The sequence below is a fragment of the Prosopis cineraria genome, unplaced genomic scaffold (assembly GCF_029017545.1).
Source record: "Prosopis cineraria cultivar Desert tree isolate PC_DT_omini unplaced genomic scaffold, ASM2901754v1 PC10, whole genome shotgun sequence".
NCBI lineage: Eukaryota > Viridiplantae > Streptophyta > Magnoliopsida > Fabales > Fabaceae > Prosopis > Prosopis cineraria.
This window is the reverse complement of record NW_026555341.1, coordinates 4,497,992-4,512,312: the sequence shown is the minus strand read 5'-3', so window position 1 is coordinate 4,512,312 and position 14,321 is coordinate 4,497,992. Positions and strand designations below refer to the sequence as shown.

Here is a 14,321-nt window from a genome sequence, read left to right as displayed (position 1 = left end):
TTGTTATATCTCCATGTCTCCCTTATCTTTTTCTCATCTCTCGTGACTAAAAAAATAAAAATAGAGTCTTTATTTTTAAATTGTTATTTTCATTCAAATCTTAATTTATCTCATTTCTTCATTTGAATTTTTTTAAATTACTTAAATAAAAATATATAATATTTAAAATGTAATATTTTAAATCCCAAATTTAAATCAAAAATCCATCAATTCAAATGTTTCATATTTAAATTCCAAATTCTCCGCTCAATCTTCTAGTGCAGTTTATAGCAGAATGCTCCTTCTTGCGTTCAATGCGATGGCACACGTCTAGAGTTCTCGTTGCTCCATTCGTGATGCGTTATAAAAATCATCTCTATTTGATGCACTCACTCCAATTTTATTTATAAAAATCATGCTGGTTAATTTTTAAGACAATGCCCGAAGAAATTATAATTTATTACATTGTTCTAAAATTTAATGAGAGCTTAATTTTATTCTTATTGATTTAATATTTAACTTAATGAAAACAAAAAGATAATTCAGTGACAAAAATCATTGGCATACTTTGTACTAAAATTTAAAAACATTCTCTCTAGAATACATTTTTTAAAAAAGGAAAAATTTTCTTCGAACACGAATTAAAATTTACTGGCCAAAAATATTAATTAAAATGCTGGAGTTAGCATCATGCTTTTGAAAAAAGAAGAAGAAGAAGAAGCATAAATTGATGAGAAACTAAAAAAAAAAAAAATCGTGACAGTGAAAGGAAAGGGAGAGGAAGGAGGAGGAAAAAGAGAAAGGCTACAAGAGTCGCGTGACTTCGTAAACACTTCGTCGTGTAGCGCCATGTGTCCACCCAAACCAACAAACTCTTTGACTTTGCAGGGCGAGAGACAGCGAGAGAGCCCGCCAAAAACCCCCAAATTTCCTATTTCCTTCTCAAGGCGGGAATTCCTTCCTCCCAATATTAACTCTTCCCCCAATCCACCACTAATTTCCATTTATATTCTCCAACAAAAAATAAAATTCGAACCAACTACAATAATAACGCTCCATCTATTAAAAAAAAAGAATAATAATGCCCCCGCCACAACTTTCCAAAAAATACTCACTTTATTTTTAAATATAAATCAATTTTAAATAATTCACAATTTCAAAAATTTAATTAATCTTAATAATCATTTTTCAAATTAAAAACATTACACTAAAATAATTTTTTGATTAATCTTTAATTTTTTTGATTTAATGATGCTTTCACTTAATAAAATCAATTAAAAAATTTCATGTATATATTTCTTAAAAATTGTTATTTTAATTATAAAAATTCTGTTCATATCTAAAAAGGGGATATGGAAGGAAAGTATTTTTCTTTTTTTCCTTGTTTTTTTTGGGACTAAATCAACACCCTTTGTATGTATTCTGTTTTTGGGCTTTGCCAAGTCAACCCATCTTCTTAACGGCCCATCACTTTTCCCTCCCTTCCCGCTTTCCTTTTCAATCCCCTTTTCATGTTTTCTAATCTGAAATATTTTTTATAATTTTTTTTTGGTGATAAAACGATTACAAAAATATATTATTTTAAAATTTAATCCAAAATATGTACAAATACAACTTCTCACATAATTTATTCATTTTTTATTCTTCTTGCGATTATTTTCAGCGTATTAACTTACCCTGTCTTCTTTTTTTTCATTGGGTAGACTGACATCTTTCAAACTGCAAACCATTGCAGATACCCCAGCCTAAAGGGAAAAAGTCAATCCGTCATCAATTATAAATTATGTGAAGGTTGCGGGATTTTTTTTTTTTTTTGTGACTCGCATGCTGTTACCCACAAAATTTAAGAGTTGAACTCAAAATCTTGTTTTGGGGCACCGTACTTTTTTCTTTGGGGGGGCCAAATTGAGAGTGCACGCACTGTATGTTACTGTTCAATTATCTCCCTTGAACTTTGGTATTTTACTTTTAATTACAATGTACTTCTATTAACCTTATTTATAAATTATATTTTAAAATATTTAATTTAGCTTATTTATAAATTACAGTGTGACTTCTTAAATAATATTTAAAAAATTTTAAAATTATTTTTTATGAGACAAAATTAACATGACATTACTTTTTAAATTTATTATAAAAAATATATTTAAAATTTTATTCTTTATATTTTTTATATTAATATTAATGAGATTAATAAAAATAATTTATAAAAAATCGGAAGAGTAATTGTCAAATTTGAATATGTCATTTTGAAAAAATCAGCGAGAATTATGTCCGTGCCCCAGCCAATTATGGTCAACTATGACCACGGCAAATTACCAATGCGCGGTTGGCAAATATACGATAAGTTAAAGACTTCTTTCTTCGCCAGCAACTAAGGGTGAAATAACTTTTCGGGATTTTGTATATTCATTTGACATTACGCATTCGGAATATTTAATATGCTTTTGTTTACCGATTGAAAAAAAATATTATTTTATTACCAGGCAGCCAAAAATTCCACGCCATAAATCCTGATCAAAGACAGACGATAACGCTGGTTCAAACCTCAAGTCGTGCATTTTTTTCTTCTGATAATAAAAGGTCCTGCGTGTGTTTTTGGCAGCAGCAAAATGTCAATGGGTTCATAAGACGACAATGATTTAGAGAACCACCTTCGAACCGAGCCAGCGTGACCCTGATACGTTTATTTATAGCGACTAATATCGTAATTGCCATAATTATTGTTGTCAATGCTTTGTGTTGTGGATGCAATTGCGGCATCGTTAGCAACCGCAAAGCGGGTTCAACTACGTTGTTTAATTCGAGTCATGATGGCCGCAATTTCAACTTTGATTAATCATGAACACTACAACTAACTTTATACGCGGAGGGAGAGAAAAATATACCAGTACTGGACAGGAGAAAGTTATGATGACAGATTAATTAATTTAATTATGCCACCTAATATCACCAGTGGAAGATATTTAATTTCCAGCTTCTTCCTAGTCAACACAAATATACATACTTTAACGTATACAGCCTTCACATGTATATTTGAGTAACTGCCAAGAGACTACTTATAACATATTTTTAATTCTCCTGCATTATTTTAAAATATAACACTTGAATCAGAAACAAAGCGTATTAAAATTAATTGAAAGTCGCTTTCAGAGGGAAGAGACAGTGATCAAAAAACAATTAAACCTCATATTGTAAATTTGTAGATTGTTCTTTCTCCTCCGAGAAACTCTGGGAAAAATGGAAGTTTGTTACGTTAAAATTAAAATCTATGTTCAATAGTTTAAATTTTCATTTTCCTCAAGGGTCAAGACAAACGAGGAAAAATATTGGCGTGACGGGACCCGTTGGCCGGGAAAAAAAAAATCGGCGTAACAGGACCAGGCGCAGTGCGTTTATTTGGGAGTCGGGTAATTTTATTTATAAACCATGTTTGACATACAAAAACAAAATGAGATGAAATAAAATTGGAAACGAAATGAAAATATTTTTTTCTCTGTATTCCTAAAAAACAATATTTAATACAATAATTGTTCTATAGTCCGAACTCCATGTAACGGAATTCTTTGCCACCAGCATCGAGGAAATTCAACGTGAAATTGCAGGCAAGCCAACAAGCGCTCACGACATGAAAACAAATTGAAAAAAGAAAACAAACCGGATAAATAACATGGTAGAGTTGAGAGAGAGAGGAGCCGATCTTCTCTCTCAATCTCTGTCTACTACAAAGCCAAGCAGGTCAGTCTCCTCAACTCAAGAAATATTAAAAAACAATAAACGCTCAGTCCCTATTTTCTTCCCTCTTCTTACTTTATTTGTTTTCTCTCGCTCTCCCCTCCTCAGCCCCCACAAAAATATTTTTTTTTTTGGCCCCTCTCCTTTCTCGCCTCTCCTCGGACTTAGCCGGAAAATCGTTTCGGCGATTTTCTTCCTTGCAAGACAGTGGCGCTAGTCAAATGTGATGGGAAGCGGACTTTCCAGCCTCCTTCCTTGCTGCAGACCGGGTAACCGGACCACCAGCCAACCGGATCAACAGGAGGTGATCTTTGCCGCCACTGAGCCCCTGGACGAAACCCTAGGCCACTCGTTCTGCTACGTTAGATCTTCTGCTCGCTTTCTTTCCCCCACTCACTCGGATCGATTCGTCTCGCCTTCTAACTCCCTCCGCTTTTCTCCATCCCATGAACCCGTATCGAGAGTCCGACCCGATTTGCCGGAAACGGTCTTCAAGGCCATTTCCGGAGCTTCCGTCAGCGCCAACAGTTCCACTCCCAAAACTGTTCTCCAGCTGGACCATATCCACGATGATGTTGCGGACTGTGCTGCTGGTGGCGGCGTGAGAGGAAACATTGTCAATGGCTTCGAGAGCACATCGTCGTTCAGTGCTCTCCCGCTCCAGCCTGTCCCCAGGGGGGGCGACCCCTCAGGTCCGGTAGATAGGGGAGGCTTCTTTCTATCTGGTCCAATTGAGCGCGGCGCCCTCTCTGGACCTCTCGAACCCAACGCCACCGCCGAAGGTGGAGGCGGCGTCCCTTTCTCGGCGCCTCTTGGTGGCTTTTATGTAAAAAAGAAGCGGAAGAGGAGCATTTCAGGGTTTCGAAAGGCATTCCACGGGAACCTTTCGGAGAAGAAGCGGCCGTGGGTTGTGCCAGTGTTGAATTTCGTAGGAAGAAAGGATGTTCCGTCAAGCGAAGAGAAATCGGAGATAAAGAGTGAGAGTAATGTACAGTGGGCACTTGGGAAGGCGGGAGAGGATCGGGTACATGTAGTTGTCTCTGAAGAGCACGGCTGGTTGTTTGTTGGAATATACGACGGCTTTAATGGCCCTGACGCGCCGGAATTTCTGATGGGTCATCTTTACCGTGCTGTGTACAATGAGTTACAGGGTCTGTTTTGGGAAGCTGAAGAAGTGGGGGAAACTAACCCATCGACCGTGCCTGCCGAGAATGCATTACTTAGAGAGCAGTCTGAGCCATCGGTTGAAATCTCCTACAGAGACTTAAAAAGCGACGGAGACGCATCTGTAAGTGGAGAGGAATTGCCGGTTGATCGAGAATCAGCAAAGAGAGTCACGTTTCAAGCAGACGGAACGGAAAGCAGGCGGCGTAGATTATGGGAGTTACTCGCCGAAGCTGATGCTGAAGACGGGCTTGACCTTTCAGGGTCAGATAGATTTGCATTTTCCGTTGATGATGCTCTAAGCGTAAGCAATGCGGGCTCAGCAGTTAGCAGACGGTGGCTGTTATTATCGAAGTTGAAACATGGATTATCAAAACAAAAGGAGGGTCAAGGTAGCAAGCTGTTTCCCTGGAAACTGGGCACAGAGGATAAAGAAAAGATTGAGGTAGAAAATCGGGCTGAAGAAAGGCCATCCCGTGGTAATAGGAGGCGGAAAGTGGGTCCCGTGGATCATGATTCGGTTTTGAGAGCATTATCTCGGGCTCTTGAATTGACCGAACTTGCATACTTAGACATGACGGATAAGATTCTTGATACAAACCCGGAGATTGCTTTAATGGGGTCATGTCTGTTAGTTGTTTTGATGAGGGATGAAGATGTGTACGTGATGAATGTGGGAGATAGCCGAGCCATTGTTGCACAGTTTGAGCCCAAAGAGGTTAATTCTAGCGTGGAATTGGAGAGCAAAGGAGATAAGGGGTCAAGCACAGAGAGCATAGTCGAGGAGTCCTTAGCTCCTGGTGAAAGTGCAAACAAGTTGGGGATTGAGGGTCCTGCTCAAGACATGAGGTTGATTGCATTGCAGTTGTCCACTGACCACAGCACAAGCATTGAAGAGGTGCATTTTATTTTTTTAAATTTTTTGGATAATAGAAGAGGTCCTTTTAATTTCCAATGTTTTGGCTTTTCAGCTACTTCTTCCTCCGCCTTCCTTTTTTCATTAACACATACTGTACTATTATTCCTCTTATATGCGCACTCGTTGTTCATTGTACTGGTAAACACATAAACTTCAATTCAAACTTAACTACTGGAACTTGACAGCTTGAGAGAATTTCTCCTGCTCGGCTAGACCTATTATTGTGAATATTTTCCGTAACCAGTAAACTTTCCAAAAACAATATACATTTCAGGCTTCTTGAGCAATGTGATCGTTTAAGTGACATTTGATGTTGGTATCCTAATGTACTGTCCAATTTACTTCACTAATCACTAATGAGTGTTACTCACTTACCCAAGGGAAAAGGATCGTATAACAGTTTTATTTTCCCTTTTTGTCTTTTGTATTATTTTGTCTTAGCTGTTTTTCTGATCCCCTGTCCAGACAAAGAAGTTGCAGCTGTGGAAGTTTCCTTGTGATTTCCTTTTCTGAGCCAATTTTTGATGTTTGAAGTCTTCATGAAAAATGCATAATTGATGTATTCTATAGAAATAAACGACTAAAAGCTTTTGTCTGGTTGCATGTGTGGACTTCTCATGCATTGTAATCTCTTGGTGTCGGTAATTTTCTTATTTTTAACTACATTTTCAAGAATATTAACTGCAAAATAACTTTGATAAGTTTTAGATATTGATTTAGCATGTAGTATTGTGTATTTTTCCTATTACTCCCACACAAGCCTTAGACATGTGCATGATTCACACGAATCTTTACTAGATTGATATGAAAATTTTCTTCCTTCACTCCAGCCACGTTTGGTTGAAAACTATAAGGATATGCACATGTCCCATTTCATTGCATATACAGCTGCATCCTTGCAATCTTTTCACTATATTTCTTCCAGTCAGGTTGCACTTGCTCTCCATAAATTTGATAAAGCTTGGCCGCCCATGAAACTAGTCCAATAATGCATTTGGAAATATTTTGGAACATAATACGTTGGCTGCCTTTCTATTGGTTTTCTTTTATTTTTTTCCTTATTCAGTTTTTGTCCGTTGGCCTTTTCTCTCACCCATCCCATTTATGCTTTTCGCGTAGGTTCATATATGCTTTCCCTGGATGTCCCTGTGTAATTTTCCTTGAGCAGATTGTGCATTCCTCTTAGCTGTGCCATTTTTGTTTTTCTTGGAGCCTATCTTTCTGATTGTGTATAAGACCACTGTTGACGTTTAGATTAGATCACTAGTCTTGTGCTTATCTGCAACTTTCCTTTTGATATATAAATTCTGCTTTTAGTTGTAATTGTTGATGATTTTGTTGTTTGTTTCTTTCTCCAGTCATGCTACGTTTCATGTTATTTTAGTTTTCTAAAACGTGGAGTCCATTTTTTTGCAGGAAGTCATCAGGATTAAGAATGAACATCCAGATGACAATCATTGTATTGTAAATGACAGAGTTAAAGGTCGTCTTAAGGTCACCAGAGCATTTGGGGCAGGATTTTTGAAACAGGTTCATCTAATAGACTTTGCAGATTTATAGATTTTTTGAATCTCTTTAGTAACTCTCCTCTGAACTCCTCTCTCCCTTCTTCAAAAAGAAGAGAATATGTAGATTTCCATAGTTTCATAATTATGACATCCAACAATTTATCTTGGTTCTCAGTTCTTTATGTGAATGAAGATTCTTTATTAATCTTGTGCATTTTTACTGTGTTATTGCTCTGATGTGTGTGTGTGTGTGTGTTTATATTACTGAGATTTTTTTTTTTAAAAAAAGGCGTATTAAAAAGATTGAGGCTGGGTTTACAAGATGTCAGTTATCGGATATGAGGATATGACAATTTTCTAGAAACTTCTAGGATATGGATGCGTGGGCGCATATTTTAGTGTGTGTAAAATAAAAAATCATTGAAGACCTTGACGTTGCCATGAAACTAGTCCAATATATAATTGAAACACGTTCAGGTATCCAGTATTAAGATACAGCAATGATATCGATACACATTCAAAAATGACTATATGTTGCTTCATTAAAAGGTCTTTTTGCTCAGAGAGAAGTCTTCCTTCATACATTTCTTGGACCTTGAGTTTAGACATTAGGTTTGGTAAAAAATTAGTAATAAGCAGTATAATAAGAAGTATATTAGTAATTTCTAAGGGTGCACACAGAAATCCAGTATATGGTTCTTATGTTTCTAATTGTCTTTGTCTCTGTGGTTGGTTGTAAGAAGTGAATTCTGTCATTGTGGAGTGCACTAAGATTCAGCTCTGACCATGGAAGAGATGCGCAAGTCATATAAATTCAATTCTAAAGTGCTTATGGCTCTGCTGCCTACACTAATGCTTATGCACACCAATAGGATTTTTCATTCTTGCTTCCCTTCCCTGTCTCTGGTCGTTTGCTGCATGTATTTATTACTTTTAACAAGCGTGTGCTTACATGATAGTATTGTTTGCATGTTGCTGCAGCCAAAGTGGAATGATCCTCTACTGGAAATGTTCCGCAATGAATATATTGGTACTGCTCCATATATATCCTGCTGCCCTTCGCTACGTCATCATAGATTATGCCCAAGAGATCAGTTTTTGATCCTCTCATCTGATGGGTTATATCAATATCTAAGCAATCAAGAAGTGGTTTCTCAAGTTGAGAGCTTCATGGAAAAGTTTCCTGACGGAGATCCTGCTCAACATTTGATTGAGGAGCTTCTCCTCCGTGCGGCTAAGAAAGCTGGTAAATAAGTCTTCTGACATACTATTTTTCTTTTAGCAGTCATGTTATGGTGTTGAAATGACTTGGTTTATGAAGTGGAATAATTTTGGATTGATATCTCGTTCTGATAAGGCAAATATCAAAATAACAATCTTTTCCAGCTTGCTCGTGCATTGTTTTCAGATTTTTAATGGCGTATAATTTTTGGCTATTGTTTTGTTTATTTTCACGCTCCCTCTTTGACGTGTTCAACATACTGGCCTGTTCATGTGCTATCTGTGAACATGTGATATGTCCAAAACATTGTGCCGTGTACAACTCGCATTTAATGAGGGTGCAAACAACTGTTGTAGGAATGGATTTACATGACTTATTGGATATCCCACAAGGAGACAGGAGGAAATACCATGACGATGTTACTGTCATGGTGATATCACTTGAAGGTAGAATCTGGAAATCATCAGGGAAGTATCTGTGAGGCCAACCTTCAACTCGCTGGTGGCTCTATACATGTGATTATACGTTTCTTTTCTTCACCTGAAGGTGAAATCCAATTGGCACCAAACTTTTGCAGCTGATCCATTTTTCGTGGGTCCTAAGGTGTTTTCCCGGGGTCTTTGCGGCATGAAGGTATAGTCATCTCAGATGTTAAACGCAATAGACTACCGTTAGAATTTCATCCAAAATTTGGGATTGGGCTCGAGGATGGGAAATTGCTGGTGGAATTTTAGGGATTCCTCTAGGAGGAGAAGGCAGTGAAGTCTTTATGAATCTGCTTCTTTTTGTCCCCTTTAGCTGTCTTCTTTTCCTCTCTCTTTTTCCCCAGTTTATAGAGGTGAAAAATAATAGAAATTTTGCGTAGCGGAGGCTCTTTCTATTATTCATTTTGTTTTCTTTCTTTGTTGGAGCCAAAAGAATATGGGTGTACATTGGTGGGGTGGGGATACAAATGTACTTATTTTAACTTGATCATTCCCTAGTCAGAAACGAGCATCTGTAATTGAGGGTGGGGTTCCGCCATTACGGATCGATATGATTCCGAATTACTGAGATCTCTGTGAATCAAATCATTTCGAGTTGTAGGATGAGATAGGTCCTAGCGAAATCTTAACTGGGGGATCTCAGGATGACAGTACCAAGCCTTGCTTTCTTTTTTCACCTGCCTTTCCTTTTGTATAAAAAGATATGCTGCTATTCTGTCTGAAACTTCTGGATTCCTTGAAGTAGCCATTTTAGGCTGCGGATGCAACAAATCCATGCTAAATTTTTCATCTTCAAATTATTTTTTAAAATGTGTTTTTGGTATAAATGCTTGTTTTTTAAAATAATTATTCATAGTTTTCTGCTTATTGAATGAAAAAAACTAAATTATTATGTAATTGAATTTTCAGGTCCGGGGTAATTGTTATTTTGGGTCTTCAATTAACATTTTAGCAAATTAGAGCTCCTAATGAGATCTAGAACATGCTTGAGACGAGAGGGCCTTTTATTTGTTTCGAATTGATGATTCAGATTGAGAATTGTGCGACTGCACGGCTAACCAGTTGAGGATGATATAGTCATTAGCGTGAAATTAGTTTTATTTTTATTTCTATATTAACACAAGTCTGCGATTTTTGAATTTTGATCTTATTTAACTAACGTAAAGAAAAGTACGTACGACTACTTGAAGAAAAGAAGTTGAAGTACATGTAAAGGATTAAAGATACAGGAAAAAATCGCCCCCCCCCCCCCCAAAAAAACCCGGGGCTATTTTCTAAATTTAAAAATATTTAAGAATTAATTCAAAAAATTAGATGCATCAAATTACATATATTGGACCAGGAATATACAAAATAACAAACCTTAATTTCATTACGTGTTATTTGCTATATAGGTTGTACAATATCATATATTTAATCAATAATTAAGTGTTTAGTTATATTATTAATATTAATCCAAAGATCTTATTTAATAATTTCTATAAACATTCTTTAATTTTCCCCTCCCTTTTTTTAGAGACTCAAGATAAGATTATTTGTTCTGCTCTCAACTCTCTTTATTCGTGTTTCTCACGGCTTTTTAAATATATATCCAAATTATTTTAAATAATTTTCTGATGTTTTTACTTTAATAGATGTCATGTTTTTTCTTATAATATACACTGACTCTTAAAATTAGGGAAAATTATTCTTAGAATTTTAAAAAATATATAACTTTAAATATCTACATTTACTTGTGTGTTATTATTAGTCTCTATATTTTTTTTTCAGTATTTTTGGTTTTTCTACTTTTGTTTTTCATTGTCTTAGGTCTCTTCATGAATAAAGTATAAAGACCTTAGAAGGAGCTAGAATAATTAAAAAAAATATATAGGGACTAAAAATACTGAAAAAAATATAAGAATCAATAGTAAAACGCAAACAAAGTATAAGGGTATGAAGTTATATTTTTTTTAGATTGTACAAAAAGTAATTTAAATACACAAAAATTATATGAATTCACAAAATTAATCTAAAATCTTACGTCCTTTTTTGAAGCTGTCATTTACTGTCAAAGTTAATTATTGTTGCTTAATTGTCAATTGAACTTAAAAGGGTGGAAAGTGAAGAAAGAATTCTTTTCTTACTAATAATTGATAACTTCACTATAATAAATTAGTAAAAGACATGCAACTTTAGAGTAATCTTATAATTTCATATAGTATTGCACGTATGAAATTGAAAATGACTTCTCCTCAAAATACTTGTATGGAGAAACGTTTAAGGGGGGATTAATCTGAACTCAAGCTGAAATTAGCAGTGTTTGCCGTTGTTTTTTTTTTTTTTTTGTTGCGACCATTTACTGATTTTTTGATTTTGGGAAGAAAACATTGAGAGTTGCTTACAGTAAAGAACTTTGACGTTCAAATGGTTAACAAGACGTTGAAAATTAGTTGTCATCAAATTTTACTACTGCCAAGATTGAAATGCAGTGTTCACTCTTGTTTCCCACAGCATTTTCTTTGTGGGTTGAAACTTGAAAACATTTTCGTTTAATAATAAAATTATAAAAAATGACCGATTCACATTTCACATCAACAAGAATGCAACCAGTAAAAGCCAGGCAAGCGTATACTATGCAATAATAAACGCAGGGGAAAATTACAACCCTTCTCTGGTACTATGCGACGACGAAGGAATTAGGGCTACAAAGCGAGAAGGTGAATGAAAGCCCAATCCGTTTCCTCATCTAGGTCGTAACAGCAAGTGACGGAACCTTTGATTTCACCCACGACACTAAATCATCTCTTGTTGCCACAAAGCAACCAGCTTTCTCCTCACTCTGCCTAAATGGAGCACCCATTTTCTTCAAATGAGTGGCTAACGAAATGCCCAATCCTTGGGAAAACTTGTGAATTCCCGTTCCAGTTTGGGCTAAGAGTAAGCCAGGCAGTGTCTCCTCCCTCTGAACCAGTCTGGCCAGTGTCCCCATCCACTCTTCCACTGCAGTCTGAGCCGCTCCCACTGACAGTGACCTCACATCTAAGCACCATTCATCTGCTGTCTTGTTGTGCAAACCTGGGTATAATCCATACAAGGTTCCTAAGTAGAGAAGCTCATGTGCTCTCTCTTGCAGATCTTTATTACGACATATATCAATCAAGCAGTTACAGAAGGGTCTTCTCACTTCTACAGCTGCGTCACTCATTATACCCTTGAACTGTTCTCTCACTGTCTCAAAACTAGTTTTCTCTTCAACCATCAACTTTACAAAAGCGACCAATTTTGGGTTAGCTTGTTGCAAGCAAGCAAGCACCTTTTCCTCATCGTTGCTATTCTGAGACAAAGACACAACAGATAGTAAGGAACCGCATAGCCTGTCATCTGGCTTGATTCCACTCTCAACTGAAGTTTTAAAAACTTTGACTAAATCGTCAAACTCCATAGCTTTCCCGAAGCATTGAATCAAACAAGTGCATCCCATCACGTTAAGATGAATACCCAATTCAGACATTTCTTCAAACAATTCCATTGCCTTCTCCACATTCCCTTCACTCCCATATATATTCAACATTGCAGTGTAACTCCAGCTATCTGGCTGGCAATGCTCGGACCGTTTCATGTCACTGAATAGCGTTTCAGCTTCTTCAACCAGTCCAACATCCGCACACATATTCAACAATGTATTGTAGAGAATGAAATCCATGGGCCAGCCATTTTGCCTCATTCGCTCCCACAATTCCAGAGCATCTTTAGCCCACCTTGCCTTCCCATATATCTTGATGACGGCCGTTAAAGTCTTTTCATTTGGAGCTATACCCGAGTCAATCATTTCTTCAAACAGGCTGCGTGCAAACCCTGGTTTTCCAGCTTTTCCCATTGCCTCCAACAACGTATTGTACACGACCAAATTGGGCTGCACGCTTAGCGACTTCATCTCCTGCAAAACGTACCTGATACCGTCGTAGTCACCAGCCTCGCCGAACATCTTTCCCAACACAGAGAAAGTGATAGGGTCAGGCTTCCACCCTGTTGCTCTGGCTCTCTCGTACAAACTAAGGACCTCTTCAACCTTTCCTAGCCTGGCATAAACATCTAAAATAGCAGAATAAGTCACCTCGTCTGGCATCAAACCAGTCTTATACATCCTTTCAAACCAATGCACAGCCTTGTCAAACAGATTACACTTTTTGGCACAGCTTATGATGGTGCAGTAAGTGATATTATCCATCTTAATGTCTTTCTCAATCATCTCATGCGCAAGGTCTTCGATCAACTGAAACTGTCTCCCAAACCTCAGAGACTTCATCGTGACATTGTAGAATATGGGTTCCATGGGAAACGAATTCTGCTTTTTGACCCAATTAAAAAACAGAAGGGTTTTCTGCCACGGCTTCAAACCGTTGAGAATTAAAAGCGCATTTTCTTTGGTAAGCGGGGTTGGGATTTCCTCAACAACAGCCAAGAAATCTGATTCCGAGGCATCACAATCGTTGAGCTTCTGAGCAAAGCGCCTGAGATCTCTGATCTGGGGATTATAATTGTAAGGAGAGCGTTTGTGCCTCTGGTGGGAAAGCACAGAGCGCTTGGGCTTTGTTGGGTTGAACCAGGTGGATTTAGGCTTGGACAAGACATAGGGTTGGTGCGTGGAAGAGTTAGATAACGTGGTGTTGGCAAGGGGTCGGAGTTGCTCAGACAAGGAAGGGTTTTTGTCGTCGGGTCCATCTGAACTAGGAGGAGCTTCAGGAGTGGATTTGGAAATAGTACAGCAAATAGTGAGCTTTCTATGGCTGTTTTGGAGAGAGGTATGGCGGAACCTTGTAAGCTTGGTGTCTGAGTTATGCCCACTAAAATAGATATCCAAAGCTGTTGACAGAGGAGCAGCCATTGCAGGCACTGGGAATGAAGATATTCCAACTTCAATTTCCAAGACGTTGTTTGTGACCTTATCTACAATCCTGCTCGGAGCAATAAATAAAAATAAAAGGTCCCACAAAGGTTTTTCGCCCCCTCTTCTTAGAAAACCAGAAGGAGCGGGTTACAGATAAACAAGTCTTGGATAAGTTAGTGGGTCAAGCGTTCTCAGACCTCACCCGACACCCCACGAGACGACAAGCCTCTTGGGCTGTTATTCCATCCCCCATCAGTCCAAGCCTATACTCATATTTGGACGAGCGGTGGAAGGCCTCATAACACCGTTTAGAGCACAAAATTAATTTCCACAGATGCTGAAAGTGAAAACGAAACACCACCCAAATTCAGCATCTACCCATGGAGTGGAGATTTTAGTCATGCGAGTTACAGTTCCAACTACCGTAAAAATGTTACAT

The 14,321-nt window shown here is 37.5% G+C and overlaps 2 protein-coding genes across 2 annotated transcripts; one reads left to right on the top strand and one right to left on the bottom strand.

The window, feature by feature from the left end:
• The first annotated feature begins 3,673 nt into the window (after nucleotides 1–3,673).
• On the top strand, nucleotides 3,674–9,736 carry LOC129322345 (protein phosphatase 2C 29-like). Its single transcript, XM_054968656.1, has 4 exons — nucleotides 3,674–5,776; nucleotides 7,214–7,327; nucleotides 8,287–8,551; nucleotides 8,884–9,736. Exons 1-4 carry the CDS (start codon nucleotides 3,941–3,943, stop codon nucleotides 9,006–9,008), a joined length of 2,340 nt encoding a protein of 779 aa, XP_054824631.1. The 5' UTR covers nucleotides 3,674–3,940; the 3' UTR covers nucleotides 9,009–9,736.
• A 1,819-nt stretch (nucleotides 9,737–11,555) lies between these two features.
• Nucleotides 11,556–13,999, bottom strand: LOC129322010 (pentatricopeptide repeat-containing protein At5g46580, chloroplastic). The gene has a single exon (XM_054968040.1). The coding sequence runs from the start codon at nucleotides 13,877–13,879 to the stop codon at nucleotides 11,741–11,743; it is 2,139 nt and encodes a 712-aa protein (XP_054824015.1). The 5' UTR covers nucleotides 13,880–13,999; the 3' UTR covers nucleotides 11,556–11,740.
• Nucleotides 14,000–14,321: the final 322 nt, after the last annotated feature.

Coding starts and splice junctions, on each gene's coding strand:
- LOC129322010 (XM_054968040.1), bottom strand. CDS start 13,879: ATGGCTGCTCCTCTGTCAACAGCTTTGGATATCTATTTTAGTGGGCAT.
- LOC129322345 (XM_054968656.1), top strand. CDS start 3,941: ATGGGAAGCGGACTTTCCAGCCTCCTTCCTTGCTGCAGACCGGGTAAC. Junction 5,777..7,213: donor ACAGCACAAGCATTGAAGAG/GTGCATTTTATT, acceptor ATTTTTTTGCAG/GAAGTCATCAGGATTAAGAA. Junction 7,328..8,286: donor GGGCAGGATTTTTGAAACAG/GTTCATCTAATA, acceptor ATGTTGCTGCAG/CCAAAGTGGAATGATCCTCT.